Source organism: Giraffa tippelskirchi, chromosome 14, assembly GCF_054371585.1.
Source record: "Giraffa tippelskirchi isolate mGirTip1 chromosome 14, T2T-mGirTip1v1.2.pri, whole genome shotgun sequence".
NCBI classification, from domain to species: domain Eukaryota; kingdom Metazoa; phylum Chordata; class Mammalia; order Artiodactyla; family Giraffidae; genus Giraffa; species Giraffa tippelskirchi.
In genome coordinates, this window is record NC_137288.1 from 55,381,246 (window position 1) to 55,408,560 (window position 27,315).

General features: G+C 46.4%; 1 protein-coding gene and 1 long non-coding RNA gene across 2 annotated transcripts in view; one reads left to right on the forward strand and one right to left on the reverse strand.

The window, feature by feature from the left end:
- LDLRAD4 (low density lipoprotein receptor class A domain containing 4) overlaps nt 1-27,315 on the forward strand; it is a 153,685-nt gene that overhangs the window by 81,288 nt on the left and 45,082 nt on the right. Inside the window, 2 exon segments of the mRNA XM_081561781.1 lie at nt 16,239-16,689; nt 25,480-25,620. Coding sequence (XP_081417907.1) covers nt 16,650-16,689; nt 25,480-25,620 — 181 coding nt within the window. The 5' untranslated portion in view covers nt 16,239-16,649.
- Nucleotides 21,236-25,696, reverse strand: LOC145534394 (uncharacterized). The gene is made up of 2 exons (XR_014074558.1): nt 25,603-25,696; nt 21,236-24,925 (listed from the first exon to the last, which is right to left on the reverse strand). It is a non-coding gene; the product is annotated as an uncharacterized LOC145534394 (long non-coding RNA).

Genomic DNA, 27,315 nt, shown 5'->3' on the forward strand with positions numbered 1-27,315 from the left:
TTGTCTAGTGTCCTTTCTTTCATTTCTACTTTAAGTACTCCCTTTAGCATTTCTTGTATGGTGGGTCTAGTGATAATAAACTCCCTTAGCTCTGTTTATCAAAGAATGTCTTAATTTTCCCTCCTTAAAAACAAGGCTATTTTGCCTGATACAGTTTCTTAGTTCACACGTTTTCTCCCCTTTCAGCATTTTCAATTTATCTTTGTACTGTCTTCTGGTCTTCTAGGTTTCTGTTGACAAATTCACTGACACGGTGATTGAGAATCTGTTGAATGTGATAGGATGCTTTTCCCTTGCTACTTTCACAGTTCTCTTTGTCTTTCAGCAGTTTGAGTATAATGTGTTTTGGTGTGGGTCTCTGTGTTTATCCTGCTTGTAGTTTGTTGAACTACTTAGAGTTGTCTTTCCTCAGATTTGGGGATTTTTTGGCTTTTATTTCTTCAAGTAGTATCTGTCCTTTCTCTCTTCATCTTCTGGGACTCCTATGTGTATACATTGGTCCATTTGATGGTACACCATAAGTTCTTCTCAGATTCCATAATTTCAGATAACCTATCTTCAGGTTCTCTGATTCATTTTTCTACCTGTTGGAGTCTACTGTTAAGCCACTCTAGTGAGCTTTTCATTTCAGTTAATGTGTTTTTCTGCTCTAGAATTGATTTTTAAAATGCCGTTTTATAGTTGCCATTTTACAATGTCTATCTCTCTGTTTGATATTCTCATTTTGTTGCTGTATAATTTTTCTGATTCCCTTTGTGAGTGAAAGTGGCTCAGTCCTGTCTGACTCTTGCAACCCCAAGGACTGTATAGTACCTGGAATTCTCCAGGCTAGAATACTGGAGTGGGTAGCCTTTCCCTTCTCCAGGGGATCTTCCCAACCCAGGGATCAAACCCAGGTCTCCCACTTTGCAGGCAATTCTTTACCAGCTGAGCCACAAGGGAAGCCCAAGAATATTGGAGTGGGTAGCCTGTCCCTTCTCCAGCGGATCTTCCCAACCCAGGAATTGAACCTGGGTCTCCTGCATCGCAGGCGGATTCTTTACAAACTGAGCTATGAGGATTACCTTTAGGTCTTTTTTAGTGTTTTTCTTTAGCTGTTTGGGAGTATTTAAAACAATTTATGTTAAATTCTTTGTCTAGTATGTCTTATACCTTTGTTTCTTTGGAAAGTCTGCCATTTTTTTTCTTTCCTTGAATCATCTGTGTTTTCCTGGGGTTTTTTGTTGTTTGCTTGTAGTTTTATTGTGTTATTATTGATATACCTGACTGTAGGCCCTGTTTTTCTGTATGCCTTATTTTTTTTTGCTGAAAACGATGCATTTGGAAAAAACATAGTCACTCTCTCTTTTCAGAGTTGCTTCTTCCTAGGGAAGACCCTCATGTGTTGCGTGATCAACCATTTGTGAGGGCTTAAGGTCTTCTTAGGCCTTTTCTGGATGTGTGTCTTGCTGGCCATGTGTATGTGCTCTTTTGATGTCCCCTTATACATGGCTGCTTATAGATGTCTTAATTCCCTAAGAGTTTCACCTTGATTTTTTTCTCTGGGTCTTACATGTTCTGTCATATTCCTCTGTTTTGTAATCTCTTGCCACAGGCATCTGTGGGTCTTATAGTTTCCCTGCAGCTTTTACTGTTCTTCCTGTTTCCTTGGGCTTATCCTCACGTTAGCTTTGAGGTGTGTTGCTCTTTTGCTGTGTGAACTCTCAGTTAGGTGACACCAAGACCAGTCCCTCATTTGCTTGGTTTTTGTAGACTCTTGTTGCCATAGTGCCTGTGAAGTTCGTGTAGCCAGTGTGAACTTGCTTTTTAAATGTTTCTGTGGCCAAACCAGGGCCTGGAGCCTCGCGGTCTGCTGTACTGGTGATATCTCGTCTCCAGATAATATTCATTTTTGCTCAATTAATATATCAGTGATTTAACTCAAAGGACTGAAAGCATTTAAAGTTAGATTTATTCAACTATCAATACTTTGGGAAATGCGGTATGAAGTTGTCAGTTTTTTACACTAAAATTTCTCATACTGAAACCTTAATTCTGCTGATATAGCTGCAACATTTCTTTTTATTCAAGAAAAGGTCATTGTTCTTAGAAGTGGTATGAATTTCTGTCTGATTTGGGGGACAAACAGCATGGAATGGACATAAGTCAGGACTCTTCTTTCACTGCTGTTGGATACTGTGATTTAGGAATTACATTTATTTGTGTGATGGAAGTTGAAGGGAACTTAGGGCAGTCCAAATTAATTTGTGGCTCCAGTAAATCAAGGTGCAGCCAAAACTGGGTGCTGACTTTGTACTGTCTTGGAGGAAGGGGAATGTGGAAATAACCATTGAAGCCTCTGGTTGTGTGATTCACAGATTATTCATTTGGTGTTCTGAACCCAGAATCTGTTAATGGATCTAAAGCAGACTTTCTTGTAAAATAGATTCCATAGTCATTTTGTGGAGGGATTGCTAAAGTCTTCCTCAGTGTGCATCTGGTCAGCGTTGAGAGATAGAGAATCATCATGTGGTTAGAGAATGATCGTTTAAAAATAAGTTCTCTTCTAATGAAAAAAATTGCCTTTTTATTGTAAAATAAACAAGTAAACATGTAAAACAAGCAAATAGTTAGGTAAAATGTTCTCTGGTGAAAATGCCTGAGACCACCTCTGAAGTCAGTGGTAGAGCTTTGCCCTTTCCCCAAGAGGTCCCATCACATCCCATTCCTCCCTTTTTCCTTTCAAAAGCAGCTGCTAGTGACTTTAATAAGTTTAATCTTTCCCAATTAAAAAAACCCTCCTATGTCTTTTAAGTTTCTTTTAGTATACAGGTCCTCTATCCTTTTGTTTTCCTTGAAGATTATTTGTTAAAAATCTGGGGCCTGTTCACCCATAGTTTCCTTCACTCAGAGTTGTGCCCCTGCACATGTGTGTCCTTCCTGTAATTCCTCTAAGTTGTAGCTGTGTCCAGAAGCTTGATCAGAATTTGCTCTCTTTGGCAAGATTAGAAACCATGCTGTGATAGTATCTCATTGCAGCCATGTTTAATGAAGCGTATATTTTTTATTTATGAGGGAAGATTTGTTATAGGATTCCTTAAGACAGCAGGAATTTCTATACAGGCATACCTTGGAGATATTGCAAGTTTGGTTCTAGGCCACCACAATAAAGCGAATGTCATAATAAAGCAAGTTGCATGAATATTTTGATTTCATATATAAAAGTTATGTTTATACTAGACTGTAGTCTATTAAGTATGCAGTAGCATTATGTCTAAAGAAAAAAGTTATATAACTTAATTTAAAAATACTTTATTCCTAAAAAATGCTAAACATTATCTGAGCCTTCAGCGAGTCCCAATTTTTTTGCTGGTGGAGGGTCTTATCTCAGTGTTGTTGGCTGCCGACTGATCAGGGCAGTGGTTGTTGGAGAGTTGAGTGACTCTGGCAGATTCTTAAAACAAAACAATGAAGTTTATTGCGTTGATTGACTCTTCCTTTCAGGAATTACTTTTCTGTAGCATGCAATGGTGTTTGACAGTGTTTTACCCACAGTCAAATTTCTTTCAAAGTTGGAGGCGGTTCTCTCAAACTCTGCTGCTCCTGTATCAGCTGAGCTTATGGAATATTCTAAATGCTTTGTTGTCATGTCAACAGTCTTCACAGCATCTTCACCAGGAGTAGAGTCTATTTTAAGAAACCACTTTCTTTGCTTATCCATAAGAAGGAACTCCTCATCTATTCACGTTTTATCATGAGATTGAAACAATTCAGTCACATTTGTCAGGCTACCCTTCTACTTACTATTTTGCTCTTTCTACCACATCTGTAGTTACTTCTTCTACCAAAGTTTTGACCCCTCAGAGTAGTCTACGAGGGCTGGAATCCACTTCTTCCAAACTTCTGTTACTGTTGGTATTTGGACCTCTTCCCGTGAGTCAGTCGTGTGTGTTCTTAGTGGCTTCTAGAAGGATGGATCCTTTCTAGAAGGATGGATCCTTTCCAGAAGACTTTCAGTTGACTTTGATCAGATCCATCAGAGGAGTTACTGTCAGTGGCAGTGTTGGCTTATGAAATGTATTTCTTAAATAATAAGACTTGAAAGTGGAAATGATTGCTTGACCCATGGGCTGCAGAGTACATGTTGTGTCAGCAGGCTTGGAGACATGAATCCCATTGTCCATCTCCCCCAGAGCTTTCAGGTGACCGGGTTCATTGTCTCTTAGCAGTCATATTTTGAAAGGAACCTTTTTTTCAACAGTGGGCTTAAAACATTAGGTAAATCATGTTGTAAACAGATTGGCTGTCATCCTGGCTGGCAGACTTAGCATCCTTCTTAGGGGCCTAGGATTTTCACATGGCGAATAATCACTAGCTTCACCTTAGTCACCAGCTGCATTACCTGCTAATGAGAGAGTCAGCCTGCCCTTTGAAGCCAGTGACTTTTCCTCTCTAGCTGTGAAAGACCTATCTTCTTCCAACAGAGGCCTGTTTCATCTACACAGAAAATCTATTGTTTAGTGTAGCATTTTCATTAATGATCTAAGCTAGATCTTCTGAATAGCTTGTGATGGCTTCTCCATCAGCACTTGCTGCTTCTCCTTGCACTTGTATGTCATGGAGACAGCTTCTTTTCTTCCACCTCATGGACCAGCCTCCGCTAACTTCACATTTATCTTCTGCAGCATGCTCACCTGTCAGCCTTCACAGAATTGAAGAGAGTTAGGATCTTACTCTGGATTATGTTTGGCTGAAGGGAATAATGTGGCTGGTTTGGTCTTTTATCCAGACCTCTAACATTTTCTCTGTATCAGCAGTAAGGCTGTTTTGCTTTCTTATCATTCCTGTGTTCTCTGGAGCAGCACTTTCAATTTCCTTCAAGAGCTTTACTTTCACATTCACAACGTGGCTCGCTGTTTGGTGCAGGAGGCCTAGCTTTTGGGCTGTCTTGGCTTTCTTACTGAGCTTAATCATGTCGAGCTTTTGATTTAAAGTGAGAGATGTGTGACTCTTCCTTTTACTTGAATGCTTCATGGCCATTGCAGGGTTTCTCATCAACCTAATTCTAATCCTGTTGTGGCTCAGGAATTAGACCCGACTGAGGAGGGGGATGGAGGAGCAGTCAGAACACATACAGCATTTACCAGTTAAGCTCGGCATCTTACATGGCTATGGTTCATGGCACCCCAAAATAATTGTAATAATAATGTCAAAGGTCACAGAAACAAACATAATAGTAAAGAGAAGATTGAAATGTTTCAAGAATTATCAAAGTGTAATGCAGAGACACGAAGTGAGCAGATGCTGTTGGAAAAATGGTGCTTACAGACTTACTTGAAGCAGAATTGCCACAAACCTTCGATTTGTTTAAAAAAAAAAAATACAGTATCTGCAAAAGCTCAGTACAGCAGCATACCATAAAACGAGATATGCCTGTGTTATGTTTAAAAGGGCATTGGATTTAGCCCATTTTATACTCCGTTCTCGGCCCAGCTCTGTATGACTTGTGATAACTGAGCCGTAATTTCTACTTACTGGGGAGGATGAGTTGAAATGGATGCTAGCTTGGAGCATTTCCTGTTCCCAAAGCCCAGGTTAGTTCACCAGGCAGTTCTTCATTCGTGGGCGTGTTGTCGAGCTCAAGGTGTTTCCATGAAGAGAAGCCTTGCCATCGTCTTCTCTGTTGCAGTTGTGTGGGGTCACTGTCAAAGGCGGTGGTTTTTCTGTTTAGCCACATTTTTACCTGCCTTTTGACAAGGAGGGAGAATTTTGCTTTTGCTGTATCTTTTGCTGAACACTATGTTAAATTCAGAGGGAAAAGGCAAATAAAATGGTCTTGTTCTTGGGACCATTAGAATCTGTGAAGGAGACGTGATGAATGAAGGAGCACAGGACACAGCAGACCGTTGAAAGTTTGTCAGTAATGGCCACTCAGGGCTGGGTTCCAGGTGCTGGGAAGCACTGGGTCACTGGGTTCCTGAGAGCCCAGGGCTCCTGGGGCTATGGAACCAGATCTGGGAGAGATCCAGCGGCCTGCCCACCCTCCCCATCCCTGAAGCTGTGGGGAGAGGCTGAGTGAGACACTATTATTCTAGGCCTGTGGTGGTAAGTTAGGGCTCAGAGGCCACTGTCGTCTGTGTGAAGTGAAGTCCTTGTGACATGTCACGCTTGGCCATGTGGTCTGTGCTGTGAGGACAGTGTTGGGCGTGGGGACAGAACTTCAGGCCCTGCGGAGCCACCTGCCATCCAGCCTTTCACAGGAAGAATTGCTTCTTCATGTCAGCCTGGAGTGGACTCACGGACACAGTGGACACCCTCCCTGCAGACCCTCCAGCCAGGACTGCAGACTCTGGGCTCTCACTGCTGCTTGTGTGCCGACTAATCACAGAGCGGGTTTCTTTCCCTTTTATGTGTTTAGAATTAGAAGATTATCTTTCAAATAAGCTACAGCATAATTCAGTGATTTATAGTTGGATTCTTTGTTCATATTTTAATTTTCAAAGATTGATATATGTTAGACTTTTTGAAGAGAAATGTAAAGTATATGTAATGAAAGACTGAAATAGCTCCCTTTTTATACATAAGCAAAATGGAGGTTTCTTAAAATAGAAAATCAGTAACTTGCTGTTGAGTAACACACTGGCATTTTACATGTTTTAAACTATTTTGCGGGTTCAGTATTGAAATAAATGTTACTTTTAGCTGAAATGTGAAGGCTTTCTTACACACTCTGTGAGGTTTTTTTTTTTTTTAAGGCTAGCTGAGCTACTTCCTCACAATAATTGTAGAGTTTTTCAAAATTTTTATATCTTTTACAATGATACATGAACAGTTCCATTCTTCTTTGATAATACATCTATATTAATAAATATTCTAACTATCTAAACATTTTCTACCACTAGTTTAATGGTCAACTATGCAGAATTTACTTTTAGTTTTCTTAGAGCAATCAGAATTGGAAGAGGCAGTCATGTTTTCGCTGATGATTATATGTAGAATCCGACTATCCATTAACCTTATCCAGACAGGATTGTCTCCAGAGGCTGAGAAAAGAGAAAACAGGCAGAGGGAGGGTAATGTGAACCATGACTTGACTCCTCTGCAGGCGCTGACCCCAGAGCCTTTGTGACCCAACCTGGAGTGGACTGCTGGCTGAAGATGGAGTAGGCTGCCCCTTGGGAATGGTTAGAGTCTCTGCCTGGGTCTCTGAGAAGGTTCTAGGGCCAAACTCATTAGAGTTTAGATCTTACTACTCACATGTGGTCCAGGGACCAGCAGCAACAGCATGGTCTGGGAGCTGGTTAGAAATGCAGGGTCTCAGGCCCTCCAGACCTGCTGGTCTAAAACCTGTGTCCCACCAGGCTCCTCAGGGTTCACAAGCACCTTCAACTTCAGGGAGCTCAGGTCCAGTTCATTGGTTTCCCAGATGGCTGAGCATCACAGTCATCTGTGGAGCTGGTTAAAACCATAGGCTCCTGACCCAGTTTCCTGACAGACTGATGACTAGATCTGGGGTTACCTGGCCAGATGTGTAACTGCTGGTCTGAAGTGGGTCACCCCTGGCTTGTGGGGGCCTTTTAGAGAGAGGGGATATCACCTGCCAAATATGCTGAGAGTGCCTGCTGTATCTTTGTCTCTGGGCCTCTATCCCTGAGTGGACATGGCACTCCTGAAGAGGCCTGCAGACCACTGGCCCAGGGTGCCAGCCTGTCTGCGGTTCCAGCTGACAGAGATGCACGTCTCAGGCAGTCCTGCTGCCCAGCCTCCATCCCTTCTCTTCCAGTTCCCATGGAAACAGATTGCAGGGAAACTGGGCACAGTGCTGTCTTTACTCTGTTCTGGGGATATGTGGTCTCTGTGTTACCATGGGAGCCGGGAGGGAAACGGATGGTAGTGGAGCAGCTAGACTGCTTTCCAGTCTCAGTGGCACCCCCATCCTCACACACAACCCTCTTCTGCCCAATGTACCTCTGAGCTCAGTATGCAAGCAGCTGAGTGTGGCTGGGACTCACCCTGGAGACAGTGTGTGTGGGAGGGGAAAGGCGGGGCTCCTAGAGCACCCTTGAAGGTGCCAGTCACTGCCTTTTCCCCCAGGCTGCCATTTCTGGGTGTTGGTTTAAGTTATTGAGATGTCACCCTTCATTATTATTTCTTTTATGATTTTGTTGAATGTAATAACATGTTTTTATTCAAAGGAGGTGAAGATACGAATCATTTTAATAGGAGTGATTTCTCTGATGTAGGGATTACCTACGGCTGGTGTGTGAGCGGTGAGCCTGGCTCATGGACAAGGGCCTTGTGGGGTGAACAGCAGGGCTGGGAGGGGTGCCAAGTCAGATGGACATTTGGCCTGTGGTAAGGAAAAGGAAGTGTACCTGATGGTGACCCATTTAAGTAATTGTTTGAAGATGAGAACGTTAAATTCCAGTCTAGGAGGCCCTGGATTGGAACTGAGTGTTTGTTCATCCACAGAGTGATGTTCAGTGGACCCCACCCACTCACAGCCCAGTCGACTTACCACACCTTCCTCATTGCACCCAAGGATCTGACAACCAGGCAGTGTTGTCTCTGCCCTTCTTCCCTACTCCCCATTCCTGCCTTGGCTGTGTTTTGAGGGCCTCTTGGGTGTTCTGAGGCTACATGCATGCCATCATATATTTTCTCAGCATTGCTGCCTTACGGATACATTAATGCCGCCCTTAATAGATGAGGAAACTGAGGCTCAGAGAGGCTGTGTGGCCTGTCCAGGTGGAGTGGTGGATGTTCAGCAGAATGGTTATTCTGAGCCCTGTCTGTTTGACCTCAGAGCCATGCTTGCTCCTCTGAGCACAGTACCTCCATGCTTGAGCGGCTGTGTCAAAGCCAAAGTAGGGTTTGTCAGCCCCAGCCTCATCCTCTGTCGTGGCCTCTGACCCTGACCCAAATGAACAGGCAGCTCCTTGCTCTTTGACATTAGTCTTGCATATTTACATACAGTTATTTTTGTGTTTCCAATGTAATTATCAGTATATTCAATTTTTCAGTCAAAACAGACAAAATTTAGTTTTAATGATTTCATGCTTCCTCTTGGGACATTTGGGGGAACACCAGCCTAGAGGCTGTTTGGGTAAAAAGCAGTAGAGCTTGCCCTCCTATGAGGAATACGATCAAGCCGCCTCCTTCTCGCTGTCAGAGCACGTGGAGTAGGTGGGGGGATGACGATGCTGTTGTGACCTTACTGTCCCCTTAGGAGGGCTCCCATCTGGAGGGAGAGGCTCTGGAGAAGAAGGGAATAGAAAAGGGCTGGTTTTAGAGGGAAAGAAGACATCTTTTTCAGTATGGAGAAGGTCGCCCGTCAGGCTGTCAGTGCAGTGGAGGGGCCCTCAGTCCTGGGGCCGCCAGACCCTGGCCCACTATGGCGGGTGGTGGGAGCAGGGCCAGTGATGTCAGGCTCCAGACTCGGTGCTTGCAGTTTCCTTCTGCTGCCAGAGCCCTGTGATTTTCTTGGTTGGATTCCTAGAATTCCCTTGTCCAGATCTGACGATGTGGCCACGTAAGACAGGCAGCTTCACTCAGTGCTGTGAGCACCGAAGCAGTCTGAGTGCACTGTTGAAGACGCAATGGTTTCTATAGTGTGGTGCGTGCTCTGAAGCCATGGAAACTCAGCAACGGTAGACACCCCGGCTCAGCTGCTGCAGGACAGCACCGCCCACCCCTGGGTGGTGGGAAGGCCGGTCCTGTGTTACAGGAGGTCTGTCTCCCCTGCTGGGGACGCTTGATGGGTCTCACGGTACCCACAGTGCTGCTTCCCTCATGGATAACACTTGTTTGCTTCTGGTGTGATGAGCACACATGCTGGCCTTTGTTACCAAGGCAGGGGAAACTGGGTCTGATGAGCCCCGTTTGCTTGGCCAGAGGCCTCTAGGCGCACGGCAATGGGTTGTGTAGTCCCATTAGTCAGGTACCACGCAGCCTTTCCCCTGAATTCTCTGGCCCTTCAGCAGCTGCTCTTCAGGACAGGTGCACTGTCCCATCCAGCCTTCCAGGGAGCCAGAAAACTCTCTCAGTGTTTCTGTAATGGCTGACTCTGCCTTTTAAAGGCAAGTTTCCTTTTTGTCATTAAAAAAAAATATTTCTTTGGCTGTCCGAATCTGAGTTGTGTCACGTGGGATCTTCGTTCTTTGTTGTGGCACGCGAGATCTTTTAGTTGCAGCCTGTGGGATCTGGTTCCCTGACCAGGGATCGAACCTGGGCCCCCTGCATTGGGAGCATGGAGTCTAAGGCACTGGGCCACCAGGGAAGTCCTGTACTGTTTCTTTAGCAACTGGTGATGCTTTAGCAACTGGTGACTGGTGATGTGTTTTATACTTGGCTTCTTATTAAATGAGCAGCAGTTCTCTGAGGGTGGTGCCATCTACTTGACAGATGAGGAAGCTGAGGCTCAGGGTTAAGTAACAGCAGAGCTGCAGGAGGCCTAGACCGGGGTAAATCCCCGGCCGTCTGCCTCAGAGCCTGGCCTTTTGCCCTCTGGCCTGTCTGTATGGACAGCTCTCCTTCCAGTGTGTTTTGAGTGGAGGAGGGTTGGCCCTGCCGGTGCTCCAGATGCCTGGACTGACCCTCCACGAGGAGCACCCTCTTGGTGTGTGTACCTCGTGGCCAGAGCCTCCTTGGGTCCTAGGCCCTTGGCGCTTTGTGCAGCTGAGGGAGGGCAGAGGGAGTAGAGTGACAAGTGGGTGACTGACAGAAGCCCCAGTGCGATCAGTGCAGTAGAACCAGCATTTATTGGGTACCTGCTGTATGCTAGTCCACATAGTCAGTGCTGTGACTGCAAAGATTAGCAAGAAAAAGTTTCCATTAGAAACACCTCCACAGAGATAGGTGCAGGTGCCATGGGGACAGGAACTGGGTTTCTTTTGCTCACTGCTCTCTCCCCTGCACCTAAAACAGTGCCGTGCAAGAGTCAGGACCCTGCAAGTTACTAAACGAGAAAATGCAGCCTGTGAGGTGTTCTGTAGGCCAGAGTGTGAGGAGGTCATGGGGGAGGCACAGGGGTGCAGGCGTTGGCCAAGTGGCCGTGACAGGTGACAGGGGTGTGGGAGTGCATGTGGGGGTGGGCTCCGTGGCCCATGTTCTCTTCTGGTCCCAGCCACCTTCCCTTGCTTCTCACACTTGTTACTCCTGCAGGGCCCCCTTTTCTTGGCCTACCATGCCCATTGTAGGCTGATTTTATCTGTGGAAAAGTGGGGTGAGGGAGAGTGCTAGGTGAGGAGCTGGCCTGCCCCCTCACTCCAGGCTGGGAGAGGTGACCTTGGTTGGCGTCTACCCTTGAGGTGACCTGACATGCTCAGCCTAGATCAGGGGCCTTTCGGTCAGAGTATGTGCGCCCAAGGACTCTGGCTCTGCACCAAGGCCCTGGCCCTTCTGCACCTTCCCCTTTGGGCGTGTTGGTGTCGTGGGCATGGTCTGAGCTGGGCCTGGGACAGTGGGGATTGTCTCAGGATCCCTTGAGCCCCACAGACAGACGGTCCATGTGTGTACTGTCCCTGTGCCCCCTCCTCAGCCTCTTCCTTTGGCTGGTTTGTGTCTATGGGAGAACCTGGAGCTCAAGTCCAGACTGACACCCAGTTCTGATCCAGCTTTGTCCTCGTCCCGCATCCCCTGAGTGTGTGCTCTCCTCCTGGGCCTCCTTGTGAGCCTCCTCCCTGGAATGAAGGGAAGATGGTGACACCATGGGCACCCCCCCATCCCACCCCGCTCTTAGATGGTGTGAGCAGGTGGTGGTATCTATGCTGACTTATTAGGGACAGTTTTCCTGCTTAAGTATCTGGGAAGTGTTCTCCAGCTTGGTTTGGGTAGAGCTCAGACTGTAGGTGCTTTAGCTTTTATCAAGTGTTTGGATTTGCTGAGGTGACATTTTTAAAGGATGGTCTAATGGAATTGCCACCATCCCTGTTTGCTTCTTGTGTGCATATTTGAAGAGTGTTTTACCTTTGAGTACCTGGAGCCCATCGAGCTGCCCAGAGCTCAATGGCTTTGAGGTTGTATTATAACAGCTCTAGATATTTGTACACTCAAATCCCAGAGATGAAGAACAATGAGAAAGACCTATACTGTCACGTGGACAGCCTTTGTCTCAGACTTGGTTCCTGTGCAGATTTTCTGGGCCCGTTTGCTGTGTCCTTTTTTGTGCGCATCTGTCCTGTCTCCCTTGACCAGAGACATGGCCGCTGGGGCCTGCTTGGATCAGAATGAACCTTTAGCTCTGCCACTTCACAGTGTGCAAGGATGCTGTAGCCTGGCTGAGCCTGACCCAGCGCAGGATGGTGGCTCCTGTGAGCAAGTCCTAGATGGATCGGCACTGCCCAGGTCTGCGTGTCTGTCCATGGGGTGGAGGGCTTCAGGCTTGGGCCAGAAGTAGACCCTCAGGTTTATTGTACCTCTTTTTTTCACCTCTGTCTCGCTCAGTGTCTGTTGCCACTTTGACCTTCAATGAACCAGCGAGTGAAATGAAAGTTGCGTCTGACTTTTTGCAACCCCATGGACTGTACAGTTCATGGAATTCTCCAGGCCAGAATACTGGAGTTGGGTAGCCTTTCCCTTCTCCAGGGGATCTTCCTAACCCAGGGATCGAACCCAGGTCTCCCGCATTGCAGGCGGATTTTTTATCAGCTGAGCCAAAGGGAAGCCCAACCAGTCAGTAGTTGAGTTTTTTTTCCCTCTGGTAAGCAGTGTGGCACACTACGGTGCTTTGATTTGTCGAGGGTGGGACCATCCCTTCACCCCTCGGTGCTCCTTACTCTGAGGGTCAAGCAGTGTGGGGTCTCAGGCAGGGCCTCTTTGACCCAGAGCCTGGGGCTGCTCTGTCTGGCTGTCACCCAGGTAACCGGCACGCCAAAGAGGCCAGCAGTCCATGGTGTGCGGAAATCAGAAACGAAACTGAGGTGCTGATCCTTGATGCACTGCACTTGAACTCGTGTTGCTAGGTTTTTAGAAAAGGAGGTTTGACTTCTCTGTTGACTTTGGTCTCTGTGTCCAGTGTGTGACCTTGTGTTGCCTGAACCTTGTGTCTCTGCAGTTGAGCTTTCATGATAGGGTTCGTCTGTGGAATGCAGTTCTTTTCTCTCCCCAGTGATTCTAGGGACACTGCATTTCATATGAGTTTTTGTGAACAAGTGGTAAATGTATTCTGCAGCTTATTTAGTTAGGTTTTGTGGGTGTTCACATTTTAAAAAATGTCTCTTCCTGTGGGAGTGTTTTTCCATCTTGTGTGCTCTATTTCCTTAGTAACTGTTGCTCTGTTATGGGAGGGACTTAACCATATATTTCAAGTGCAGTGTTGAATTGACTTATTTCCTGGTTAGTCCTGCCTATCTTCTTGGTGTAAACAGCACATGTGTGTGTGTGAGTGTGTCCACGACAGGGCGGTGGTAGTGTGCTTGTGTAGAGGGGGCTCTTGAATGAGTCCAGGTTACTCTGTGACCTTGCATCCTGGGTAAGTTGCCTCTTTCTCTCTTTATTCTTCCTCTTGCCTCCAGGTTTTCCTGATTTGAATGTTACCAGGATGTTGGATATGACCTGAGACTCAGAAGTAGTGTGGGAAGAACAGTGGTTGGAAGGGTCAGAGACCAGGCACTGATCCCGACTCCTGAGCACTCATTTCAGGGTAGAATCTGTGACCTCTGTGGGGTTAGAGTCGCCCTGGTGGTTTGAGAAGGTTCAGCAGTGAGCTCCATGGGCCTGTGTGGGCGGTATGCTGTGTGGTGACCGTGGGGGTGGTCACAGAGGCCCTGCCCCTTCAGAGATCAGAGCCAGAGGTGAACAGCGTCTCAGCCCGGATGCCGTCTGTCAGCTCCGCTCGGGGCGGCAGGCTGGTTCTTAGGGTCAGCCGAGCCTCTGTACTCCTCCTCCCAGCACCAGCAGCCTTGGTCCACTCACCTGTCATTCAGTAGACCCCTCAGCACCAGCAGCCTTGGTCCACTCACCTGTCATTCAGTAGACCCCCCAGCACCAGCAGCCTTGGTCCACTTACTTGTCGTTCAGTAGACCAGTGGCCTTGGTCCACTCCTCTGTCATTCAATAGGCTCATCCTACTGATGCCCGCTCATCCTACTGATGCCCACCAGGCAGCGCCTTAGGTGCTCAAGAAAAACATCCCTCTGGGGCTTGCTGCCCCACAGAGAGATGGCTGAGCCATCAGCACCTTGCAGGCAGCCACAGCTCTTCTAGGGCCTGGAGCCAGATCACCCGGCTCTGTCTGCATTTAGCCCCAGGGATGGGCAAGGGGCCACCTCTGATACCAGAAGGTAAGCAGGGCCTGTAATGGTGGGAGGCAGGCAGGACTGAGACGTGTTCGGCTTCTGCACCCTTTTCCTGATTTTTGACTGGTTGCTGAGTTGTGAAAATGGACATGTGCCTCTGCTGACTCCGGGTCCCAGTCACCCTTGCCTTGTTTCCCAGCCCAGTGGAGACCCACCCCTCTTTCTGTGTGTTTTTAGAAAGCGCATCTTATCTGTGTTGGTAGTGGTTAGGAAGAAAACGTTTTATGGCACTTACAGTTTCATTTTCACTTGAAAATGCTTATAAGGAGACTTCAAATGTATGTAGGAATATTCCCGTCATCAGTCAAGATAATCGAAATAAATGCTGTCCCTTCAGCCTGTGTTGGGAATCACACATGTCATTCCCTAAACATCCAGGCCAAGACCATCTATGCCCAAGACCTCAGGTAGCTGTTACACACCTGTCTCCATCTCTCTTTTTTGAAGAAGCAAAGTTAAGCATTAGTGACTGTGACAGACAGGAAGAGAAAAGAAGGGAAGAGTGTGTTGTTTTTCTGTTTCAGTCCACATCAGCCTCAGTCTTTCCCATAGCCAAAAAAAAAAAACCTTGTGTTTTTTTTTTTAATTGAGGTAGCATGCCTTTTGCAACAAAACAATATAATTAAACAAAACTCCTCAATAAAACAGCAAAAGCCTCACCACACTTGTGTTTCTCTCTGAGATCAGAGAAAGAGAACAAATACAGTCTGGTATTCCTGTGCATTGAAAACATCCTAGACTAGAGTAAAGGTTATCGGGGTTGTAGGGCAGGTGGACTTTTCTGTTTATCTGGCAGTTCTGTTCCCCGAGGTGGACGGCTCCAGAGCACATGGCACTTCAGATTCTGGTGTCAGCTTGTGGGATGCTGATAACTGTGGATATTGGTCATTCGGTATGGAATGTTTAAATTCAGAGAAAGAACATTTTCTCACATTTTTCAAACACTTCAGACCCACCAATTACATAAATGATTTTGAATTAAACTTTTTACCTCTTCATTAAATTTGAGGACTCCTACTGGGCTGTACTTCATTATCTGAGATTATTACTGCAAGTACATGAGGGCAATGCAGTTGAATTTCTTTTGTAATATAATTAAGGTGCTTCATTAATACATAAGGCCTTCCTGCTGGTTCATCTGTATGAGTGATATTTTACTTTATTACCTTATATTTACAGCAGGAGGGTTTTAACAGAGGGCTTCTTTCTGTTATGTGCTGTTTTCTTAAATTTTTTTTCTTTTCTCTAGTTTGAAAAAGAGGAATAAAGTTATATTTTCTAAAAATTGACTATAAATTGATTAGCATGAAGTGATAATAATGGAAAAAAGGTTTCTTTTCTCCAATACCAGAGATTCATATTTGGGATTCTGTTTTAAAAGTCTGGTCCTTTGGGCTTCTAACATTCTTGTTGTTGTTGTTGCTTCTTATATAGTTTAACAGCATTAAACTAGCTGATAAGTACTTATAAAGTACTTTTATTATCACGTTCTATATAATATATATGAAACAGTGTATAGGTTAAATGTGCTTTTCCTTCATATTCTTTTAATAAATTTATCACTGGCCTTTGTTTTCCCCCCGAGGGTCACTTTTTGAAGCAGCTCAAGCCCCGTCCCTTCTGGTGTGCCGGCAGCAGTGGGTGTGGACCTCAGATCCACTTCCAAGACCTCGGGAACCTGCTGAGGAAATGGGTTTCTCCTCCAGGTGTCTGTGTTGGATGCATATGACCTTTGTCACTGTTCTTGGAGCTGCTCGGAGCCTCCGGCGGCGTCTTGTTCTGGGCACAGGACACCCTCACCCGGCCCCTCACAGCAGCAGGAGAGGTTGCCCCTCCGTCCCCACAGTGTGGTTTCAGGCATGGCTCTGGGGATGTCTTCATTTTCTTTCTTGGCCTCTGTGGTCTACTGAATTCAGGCTTTACAGATGATCAGGAAAGTGATCTCTTTCTTTTTAATTTCAGCAAGAGGAGAGGCAAAGCACAGAGAGCTGCAGATCAGACTTTCTTGAGCCCCCCTGCCTGGAGCAGCTGAGACCTCTGGAGAATGCTGGCTGCCAGGCCCTCCCTCTGAGGTGGGAAGGCTGGTCTCCATGGGACAGCTTCCTTGCTCCTGGGTCCACCATGGCCTCCACTCTTTGACTGGACAGCTGACGTGACCAGTGCCCCCAGCGTGCGTGCTGCTGGACTGGGTGCCGTGTCAGGTACCACCTGCTCTCGGGCTGGGAGCCAGGCTGGTCAGCGTCAGATGCTCCCAGAAGCCAGACAGCAGCAGATGGCCTCAAGCAAGCTGAGATGGAGGTGACCTGAGGCCTCCTGGACATTCCTGGGGACAGGACAGCTGAGGAGCTGGAGCCAGGCCTGCTGGGGAGCAGTATGCAGGAAGCTGGCTTTCAGGCCACGAATGCTTTCACAGGTGAGAATCCTCCATGCTGAACTGAGCATGTTATTTCACTCTTAGTAGGTAATGAGACGCTGAGCAGCTGTAGGAGTTGAATGTGTGTCTGCATTTAGGAGCTGAAGCCCCACAGTGTCCGGGGGCTCAGGCTGCTGCGGGGAATGATTTTGGCAAAACTGTGGTGTTTTCTCCTTTTCTGTAGCGAGGAATTTGAAACAGCATAAGACATTTTATGATTCTGCTTTGTTGAGTCGTAGGGCACACAGTGTCCCACGAGCCACCGCCCCTGAAAAAAATCCATCCCTTGCAGTGCATATGTCAGGGGGTCTGTCTGCCCAGAGCTGGGGTACTCGGAGGAAACAGTCATGGCTGATGAGTACGTTTTCCCTCTGAGCCTCATCTGCATGCAGGTGGTAATGGGTGGCAACTCTGAGCGCTGACCCGCTCCCGTAAGGACTTGTGGATGTGCCCCTCTCCGCCCCGTCTGGTCTGCACCCCTCGAAGGGAACTGCTCTGTCTGGATGGTGCACAGAGCCAGGGCATGATCAGAGGCTTTTGAGTTGGGTCTTGGTTCTTTGTCTGAATCACTTAACATCTCAGGAAGCCACTAATTCTTATGGGCCTTTGACTCCTCGTTTATAAAATGGCGACCTTGAAGCTGAAGAACATCATGGAATCCAGGGAAAACAGTTTTACATAAAAGAGTTTTTTTCCTATTAAGGGAGGGATGGTAGGAAAATTACAAGAAGTGACTCTTCCTCACTCTGAGAGCCCCACGAGTTCGCAGGTTTCCTGGTTGTGTATAGCAGGCAGGTTGGGGTGTCAGGTGCCCGGAAAGGGCTTGAGGTTTGGCCCCCGCTGCCCGCCCTGCTCGTGGACACTCACCAGGGCCAGTCCTGCTCCCTTTGCTGGTTTGACAGCAAACAAGGCCACGTGCAGCTCTCACAGGAGAACCACGACTGGAGCAGCTGAGCATGTGAAACATGGGAGCCCCCTCCTGGGGGCCTGGCTGGGGAAGGGCCCCTGAGTGGTCAGGGTCCAGGAAGATGAGTGTGGTGGCTGCTTCAGAGGAGCGTGTGGAGCTCAGCTGTCCAGAACCCTCCTCAGCCACCCAGCCTGACCCAGAAACCTGTCCTCCAATTGATCGCTGGGTAGTCAGAAGCACAGGTGACCACCTGGACTTGGGACTCATGTCTGAAGAGGCAGTGCCGCAGGTCCAGGCCACTCCAGGCAGACAAGTTCAGAACCGACAAGCCACTGCTCTGGTTCCAGGATTTGTTGCTGTGGCCTGAATTCATGCTTTCATATGAACATCTGTTTCCAGAAGCTCATGGCTTGGCAGTGGAAGTTGCCCAGTAGCTAAATCTTGAATTAAAAGATTTTTATCTCTAGTAACTTAAATAATTTTAACCATCTCGATGTGTTTCCCAGACAGTTTCTGGCATTGCAGGGATTTTTTTTCTAATTAAAAAGAAGTTTATGAAATATTTTAAAGTCTTTTTTATTCTTAAGTGAAAAATACAATTTTTGGAATGCCAAATCTAGGTACTTTTTTTGTGAACAGGAGTCATAAAAGTTCTCATTTATGTAAGTATTCCTAACTGTTTGCAGACATTTTTATAGCTCCTATGTCAGTGCTGCTTACAGTACATTTAATACATATAGTGAATGAAGGAAACACTGAATATTTGTCATGACTGGGAGACTCCTGAATATGTTGAGTTTCTATTTGGTGATCCCAAAGCATGTCAATGAATAAATAGCATCAGCCAGGTAGGGACTCTAATGGCTGTGTCTCCAGGCTTTCTTGTCAAGCACTTGGGTGAAGGTGATTTTAAAAACATGCTTATCAAATTTGCAGATGACAGGAGACTAAAGGGAATTGCTGACCCTGGTGGCAGAATTGAAATTTAGTAACATAGCGATATTAAAATATGATGGGGAAGTCTCTGATAGTTCCAGTGGTTAGGACTCCACGCTGTCACTGCCAAGGGCCTGGGTTCAATTGCTGGTTGGGGAACTAATATCTCACAAGCCTTGCAGCATGGCAAAAAAAAAAAGATAAATAGAGTGAACCAGCCCCAGAATAACATATGGTTAAGTAACAATGGTATATCATTGTGATGAAATTCCCTGCAGCTATTACAAAGGATGTTTTAGTGTTTCAAGTTCTGGCGAAGTGCTTGTATTTTTAAGTGAAAAAAAGTAGGTCATAAAGCAATAGGAAGAAGACGCTCCTTTTATTCTTATACTCAAAGAACAAAGAAAGTATAGGTGGATGTGCACCAAAATGCTACTAGTGGCTACCTCAGAGTGATAGCAATACATAATGGGGTTTCCTTTCTTAGATTTACTTATCCATATCGTACAATTTTTCTTTTTTTAAGTAAAAATGAAAATATAAAGATAACCCAAAATAACTGTTCCTTTGTGATAAAAAGGGATGATTATTTGTTCCAGTATAGTTTAATATTACTGCTTTATAATATTAAAAGAGTTCATCTGAGAACAGATACTAAACCCCTGGCCATTTGCTTTGATACCAGAGGTCGGTGAGGGGTATGTTACTATTTCTTTCCTTACTTAGCTGTGTGACCTTGGGTGAGTTACCTAACTTCTCTGGGCCTCAGTTTCTCTGTGAAGTCAGGAATGAATATGATGGCCACCTGTGGGATTTGATGACTCTGTACCACTGGGTCCCGACCTTCTATAGTTGTCTTTGGTTGGAGGGTATCTTTGTAGAAACCTCACAGTTGTGTCTTTGTAGGACCTGGAGTGTAAACAACAGACTTCAGACTGGTCCTCATAAGTTTCATCTCTACAAGAAAGGCATGGGAAGTCTGTGGCCTTAAGGCAGGTTTTTCCTGTTGTGTGTAGGTCCCAGGATGAAGGGAGAGTGGCGGGGCCTGGGAGGAGGACAGGGACCATCTTGGTGAAAGAGACTGGCCAGCTTTGGAGCCACGTGCAGACTATGGGTCAGGGTTTTTGTTGGTAAAGGAAAAAACTCTTCTGTTTCTGTGTCTACACACACAGCACTCACAGTGCTGGCCACCAGACGTGTGGGTGTTTCCCACATCAGGCAACTGCAACATAGCTTGATGTCCTGCAGCTTTGTCAGTTTTGACCCTTTCTGCCTGGAGTGGCCCAGACACCGAGGCAGTGGCCTCTTCAGACACGAGTACCAAGTCCAGGTGGTCACCTGTGGTTCTGACCAACCGGCTGATCAATTGGAGGTTCTTGTGGACCCTCCTGAGATTTGGTAGACTTGCTGGCGTGGCTCACAGAACTCAGGGAAGCATTTGAGTAATAATGTTACTGGTCAAGAAAGGCCAGGGCACAGTGGTATAAGGAAAAGGTGTGGGACCTGACATCCTCTCAGACACCACCTTCCCCAGACCTCCCATGGTCACCAGCCGGAAAGCCCTCTGACCCTGTCCTCTGGGTTGTTGTGGAGGTCTCATCATCCTGGCAGAAGTGGTGAGCTCATTGGCCATTGGGACAGGCTCAGTCTCCAGCCCTTTTCCCCCTGCAGAGGCCTGAGGGTGGGGCTGAAAGTGCCAGCCTTATGATCCCGTGGGTGGTTCCCCTGGCAACCAGTCCCATCCTTAGGGGCTTCCCAAAATCACCTCATTAACCATGGCCTTGGCATGAATAACAAAAGACACCTTCATGGCTCTTACCATTTAGAAAATTCCAAGGATTTTAGGAGCCCTGAGCCAGAAACTGTGACTGAGACCAAATATGTATTTCTTATGATAAATCTCAATGTCGTGGGCCCAGCCCCCACCCCCATGGTTAGTGTGGCCTGGGAAATGACTTTTACTTCCTCTTTTAAGTATATTTTACTAAAAAGCCAGAGATTTCAAATTCTGTTATTTCTTGATCTGTATGCTGTAGGGCCAAGGCACGCTTTGGAGACTGAAATCCTTTCTTGAACATTTCAGATGTGTGATTTTGCACTGTGAACTTGACCCTTATTGTCAGAGGTGCATGCTGTGTCTCAAGCAGTTTTGCTGTCACTTTGCCTCTGGCATTTGCTGTGCTCCTAATGCTGTGTCCAGAAGTCTGAGGGCATGGGGTGCAGTGACCTGTCAGATCTGGGCTCAACCTTGGAACCCTCTCTGGCCTGGACTGCTCACCTCGAGCATCCACTGTGCCAGGTGTAGAGCTGTTCACAGTGTGAGTCAGCTGTCAGAGCATAGTCCACAGGAACTATTGCTCATAAAACTTTCTTCCCTCAAACTATGTTTAGTTGTTATTTTAAATTTGCATTTAGATTTTTAAAAAGTAATTATACAAATTTAGACCTGGAAAAGGCCTAAAAACCCACTCCAGTATTCTTGCCTGGGAAACCCATGGATAGAGGAGCCTGGCAGGCTACAGTCCATTGGATTGCAAAGAGTCGGACTTGACTGTAGCAACTGAGCCTGCGTGCGTACAAATTTAGGAACTATTTTAATGTTCATTTCAATTGTAACATTTTAGAAATGCATGCAGAGAATGTAAATCATTAATATGTGGGTTATAAAAGTAATGAAAGAAAAATATAGTTTTGAGAGAAACCTGGTGAAGACATACTTTGTTTGATATAAAAGTAGCTGTGACATGGCAGCCTCATTCATGAGGGACAGATGTGCCAACCCTGATGCAGAGGGGCCCCTGTGGAGATCACGTGGATGTCATAACTGTGGCTCCCAGTCTGTTTGTTTTTTTATGATTGTTACCTGTTACCTATTTAGCTTTGGAAAAGTTTTAAAGTTCACATATGCACTGGTCAGATCCAGAAGTACTTCCATGATCCCCAGTCTGTTTTTTGAGGTGCTGATAATGATTATAATATCTGATATGTTGTTAGCTTCCATTTGGTTGTATATGTGCCACGAGTCAGACACTATATTGAGCACTGCATTTATGGCATCTGTTCAGTCTTCACAGCAGGTATTTTATATGTGAAAAAACTGAGGCTGAAGGAGACGGTGCAGTGCAGCTGGTTGATGGCAGAGCTGGAGTTTGTGACCAGACCGGTAGCCTTGATGAGAATGTGCAATCTGAGAATGGAGGCCGTGAGCTCACAAGAGGGTATCACTACCTCTCTGAAGACAGCCCTGGCATGATAACTCAATCTCAGCCACAAGTCTTGTTCTACATCTCATACGTCAGTACCACAGGCATGGAGGTTATGTCGAGTGAGAGGGTGTCGGTATGCAGGTGTGTGGGTGTCTCACTGGGGACTTGTTGGCAGGATGGGTGTGAGGACCCTGTGCTCCTGGACTCTGTCCCGCTGACACCTCTGTCCTCTGCAGTGGACGGTTCGCTTAGTGTGAGAGATGGCTCCTCCCTTATATTAATAAGGGTTAATTTACTCTGTCCCCTGGACAGAGTAAAGTTTTGTGATGATCCTTATATAGCTTTTAGAACACCAATTTCCTATTTCTTTATGGCAGCTGATAAAGTTGTGTCTGGTTGTGCAGCACGTTTCATGCTGTGGTATGATTGGGACTCAGACTGCCCACCTGGCTGCTGACACCTGTTGAGTCCCCAGCCCTCAAGTGACCTCGAGCCCCAGCTGGTGAGGATCAGGTGTCTCGACTGGGAAGTGGTGCTGAGGTCTTGTGGCTTTCTGAGATGACGGTGGCCTGTAAACCCATCTTGATTAAGTGGTGACATGAGTGAGGTGACCAATGCCAGCGAGGCATTTTCTTTGTCTCGGAGACGATGGAGGGTCTGGCATCTGCAGGACCCAGACAGGACAGGATGTTGAGGGAATAGTCTGTTGTCTGTCCCAGCCATGCCAGGGAGCCTGCTCTCTGTAGTGCTGGACCCGCCCACTCTGGAGTCCCAGCGTATTCAGCCGTCCTGCCTGCCCTTGACTGGGAGCCTGGTGTGGGCCGGGGCAGAGCGTAACCCTAACTCTCCCCAGAACTCAGACCCGCCCTTGCTCACTTTGGGACCTTGATGTGTGGCCCCCTGGTGCACTGGTAGGGGACATGCAGGGTGGCTCACAGGGTAAAGTGTGTGTACTCCAGGCGGACGGCCCATGAGGTGAGTTATGATCATGATAGTGCTCAGATCAGTGTGTGATGATTGAAGGTGGGTTTGAATCCTTGACCTTTGGAGCCCAGACACTGATTCAGCAATAAAAGAAAATGACTGTTAATGACAGTTTTAGGCCAGGACTGTTGGCCTCTTCTCTTTGATGTGGCCCATAAATTTAATGTGGTCTGATGCACTATGGAGGATAATAAAGCACATGGTGCTGCGGATTTTAACACTTTTCTCTGGGAGTTTTTCCTCTGAAGTTTTCCTTCAGTTTTTCCTCTGAAGAGTGTTTGGGAGAGAGCTCTGTGGACGGCACCCAGACTTGTTTCAGATGCATGTGCTACTGTGCATCACTGCTGGACAGCACCTGCTGACCATGTAGGCAACCTGAGTGTGCTTCTATGGCTGCTCCACTTCCACGTTTATCAGAAACATACATGTAGTCTTGTTCAGTTACTGTGTTGCATCTGACTCTGTGACTCTGTGGATGAGACATGGCCTAGGTGCTGCACTGGAGTTGATGTGGAGGGCGTCCATGGCCTGGAGTGCAGTGACGGGGCCAAAGCCTGACCAGATTTGCTGGGGAGAAGCAGAGGCCTGAGCCCTGGGAGTGGAAACATGAGAGTGCAGCCCAGAGCATTGTATTTTAAAGACGGGGAGGTTACAGCGTGTTTGTGATGCTGCTGCGAAGGATCCCATGGAGGTGGTATTGATGATCAGTGTGTCCAGAGTGATCACTGTGTCCAGTTCTGATCAATGTGTCCAGTCAGTGTATTGATCACTGTGTCCACTGGTGATCAGTGTGATCCCTGTCCAGAGTTCAGCACTTGTCATTAGGATAATCATTAGAATAATGAAGAGTGAGCAACGGAAGTACCAAAGGGCTCAAGCAGAGGGTCATTCTTTAACATTTCTTTCTTAAAACTCTGTTGAATTGTGGTTTCTAAGAACTGGAAGGACTTTTTAGAATGTAAGGCAGTAGGTAGCTTTCAGATATTTCAGCTGGGGGATGCCATCTTGCAGAGGAATCTCGAGGGAATCTACCTGCACACAGACTTAGCAATCCTCTGGGGACACTCACTGACCCCAAACCCCATATCCTCCGGGCCCTGGGCTATCAGAGGAGGATGCAGAGTCACTGCTTTAATCCCAGCACCACGTTGACCAGGAAGCAGTTGAGAGGCTAAGAGTCTTGTTCTTGCCTGAGGAAAACACAGTGTTTAGTTTAAGAGCTGAAGGAGAAGCTCTTAGATGGAACTGTCTGTTCCGTCCTTGGCACCTGTGGCCACGCTCCTTGCCAGAGTAGTGAGGACTCTTGAGTGAATGAATGAAAGAGTGGCTTGAGGGAAAGAGTCCTGAGGCTCAGTGGTCACAATACCTAAGGGTCACTGCTGCACTTTCACCCCTTTTCCCCTTTTGGGGCTCAGGCTTGTGCCATGAATGCCTGTGCAGCCATCTAGTGGGTCCTGCAGGTTGGGTGTGGTCCTCGGACGTGCGCACATGTCAGCGGGCAGTTCAGAACTCCTGTTGCTCCTCCATGGAGCTGTCGTGAGTGGGGTGTGCAGGGTTAGTCTTGACTGATGTGCGTGCGGTTAGATCCTTTTTAGAGGCCCTTATTAAAGCGTGTAGTTACAGTACCAGCCTGGTCGTCAGCACACCGTCTGGTCCTCAACATTACTCCCGCACTGTGGGCTGTGGCTCTGCGGGATTTGCACCCCCCCGCCCACGCCAGTGCTCTGCAGCGGGTCCTCAGGCAGGAACTGCCAGCCGGTGTCTGTGCTTTTACTGCTGCTCTCCCTGGGGGTGCCTCCGTGAGCTTTGTGCCTCACAGTGTGACTGGGATGGTGGGGCTGGAACTGTGTGTCTGGACTTCTGTTTGTATGATGTTATAAGTACTTCATTATGGTGGGTTTAGAATTCTATGAACATTTGGTTTGAGAGATCTTTCTCACTTTAAAATAGGCTTTATATTTTCCTGATTATAAAATGGTACATAAAAGTCACAAGGAAGTACAGATTACCAATGATCCCAGCACCCAGAAGTGTCACTGTTTGTGTTTTGGCGAGCAGCCTTTCAGACTGTTTCCCATGTATTTGATATCGTGCATGTACTGATGCGCCTTTTGTTTGTAGAGAATGTTAAGGCATTCTTACCTGTTTCCATGGGTGCTTCTATTACTGTTCTAAGAAGCTAATGAGAACACCTCTGCACATTCTGTACACAGGAAAACAGAGAAAAGCATTCATTCATTGTTTCCTTCAGTGCTTTTGAACATAGAAGAGAAGTAGTGCTATTTGCCAGTTCCAGTTCTGAAGGACTTTTAAAGTACCTGATGGTGTTCTAATGACAGTTGGGTAATTTTTGGGGGCTGCTCTGAGGGGTACTTGTAGGGCTGGATGTCTGAGGCAGAGTACCTTGGACTGTTCAGAGCACATTTTTCACTGCTGCTGCACTGGCTTCTTCTTCCTTGGTGGTGGTGAAGACTGACAAGGATTTTTTTCAAGCAAAGAGCTCTATAACTATGAACTCTTGCTGGGCATGTTGTGTGAAGAAAGCACCTGTGCTATTATTTTGTGCGTCAGAGGTAGGGGTGAGTGAGGTCTGGCAGGCCTGAGTGCTCCTGGGCCCTGTCTGACCTCGGTCCCCTGGGTTCTCTAGGTAGATGGGTTCCCAGACCATCACAGCATACAGACGGGGAAGGAGAAGTGGCAGCTGAGGAGCCTCAGGCTGGCATTGACAACTACATGCTTTGTGTTGTGCTTTTTCAGAGTGCAAATTCACCTGCACCAGCGGGCAGTGCTTGTATCTGGGTTCCCTGGTCTGTAACCAGCAGAACGACTGTGGGGACAACAGTGACGAAGAAAACTGTCTCCTGGTAACAGAGCACCCACCTCCAGGCATCTTCAGCTGTAAGTCCTTCCGGCCCACCTCGCGTCATTCAGCCGTGGTGTGTTTGCAAATGGTAGGCGGCCCTGACCCTGGGATGTGGGAAAGATGTTGTTTTTGGTTAAGAGGTTTGTGTTGTCACAAAGGCAATGTTTTCTTTTAGGATAGAAAGAGGGTGTGTCTGAGTCAGAAGTTCTTTCCCCTTTGAGCGGCCTCTGTTTTGGGAGAGGCTTTCTGCTGTGTATCTGAGAAGCACAGACTGATCCCAAGAAATAATTATTGACTTAGTATTCTTCATACTGGTTTTAGAGAATTTTTTGAAGTAATTTTAAGCCATTATTTTATTTTTTTTTTTTAAATAAATTTATTTATTTTAGTTGGGGGCTAATTACTTTACAATATTGTAGTGGTTTTTGCCATACATTGACATGAATCAGCCATGGGTTTACATGTGTTCCCCATCCTGAACCCCCCTTCCACCTCCCTCCCCATCCCATCCCTCTGGATCATCCCGTTGCCCCAGCCCTGAGCATTTGTCTCATGCATCAAACCTGGAATGGTGTTCTGTTTCACATGTGATAATATACATGTTTCAATGCTATTCTCTCAGAACCTCCCACCCTCACCTTCTCCCTCAGAGTCCATAAGACTGTTCTATGCATCTGTGTCTCTTATTCTGTCTCGCATATAGGGTTATCATTACCATCTTTCACATTTCATATATATGCATTAGTATACTGTATGGGTGTTTTTCTTTCTGGCTTACTTCACTCTGTATAATGGGCTCCAGTTTCATCCATCTCAGTAGAACTGATTCAAATGTATTCTTTTTAATAAGCCATTATTTTAAATTAATTTTAAATAAAGACGGATATATAGAGTCTGTATTCAAGCATGTAATTAAAACAAGAAAATAGGAAAAAAAAGTTTGTTGGGGCTTTAAAAAGGTTGTAACTGTGTGTTTTTCTATTTGGTACTGGAGTGGGTTGTTTCCCGGGTAAAGCCCTAGGTTGAGGCTGTGAGCATTTCTTGAGCTGGAAGAAGGTGAAGTCCAAGTTCGAAGTTCATTGACTGATCTCATGGCTTTTGTGAAGAGGAAGGAGAGAGAAGGCACCTGGAAGCATGGCTGGGCGACTCTGAGAGTGGCTTGTTGCGTCTTGTGTTTCGTTGTGTCTTGTTTCTTGGGCCTTGGGGAAGTGTGTTGAGGTCAAGGATGCTTCACAGCACTGACTCTCGCCAGGGGTCTTTCCCCTTGCCTCAGGTCCCTTCCTCCTTGCCTCTCTCCCTTTCTCATCAGTATTTCCTGGTGTTTAAAGCCAATTGCCAAATATCTTTTCATTTTAAAAATGTGAACTCTTTAGTTTCGTTTAGAAGCCAAGTGAAGCTTCTCCATCTGTAAATGGCTCAGCATTGCCCAAAGACCTCCGAGAGTCTGTCCTAAGAGAAGAATCTCTTTTTTAAATTGAAGTATAGTTGAGTTACAATGTTGTCTTAATTTCTGCTGTACAATAGTGATTCAGTTATATATATATTTTCTTTTTCCTCCTCTTCTCCATGTTGGTTTATCACAGAGTATTGAATACAGGTCTCTGTGCTCTACAGGAGGACCTTGTCGTCTGTCTTACGTATGCTATAGTAGTTTGTATCCTAACAGGAATCTTGAGATCCTGTTGGCAAACTGTTGGTCCCTACTGTTCAGGTGTAACTAGGCTTGTTCC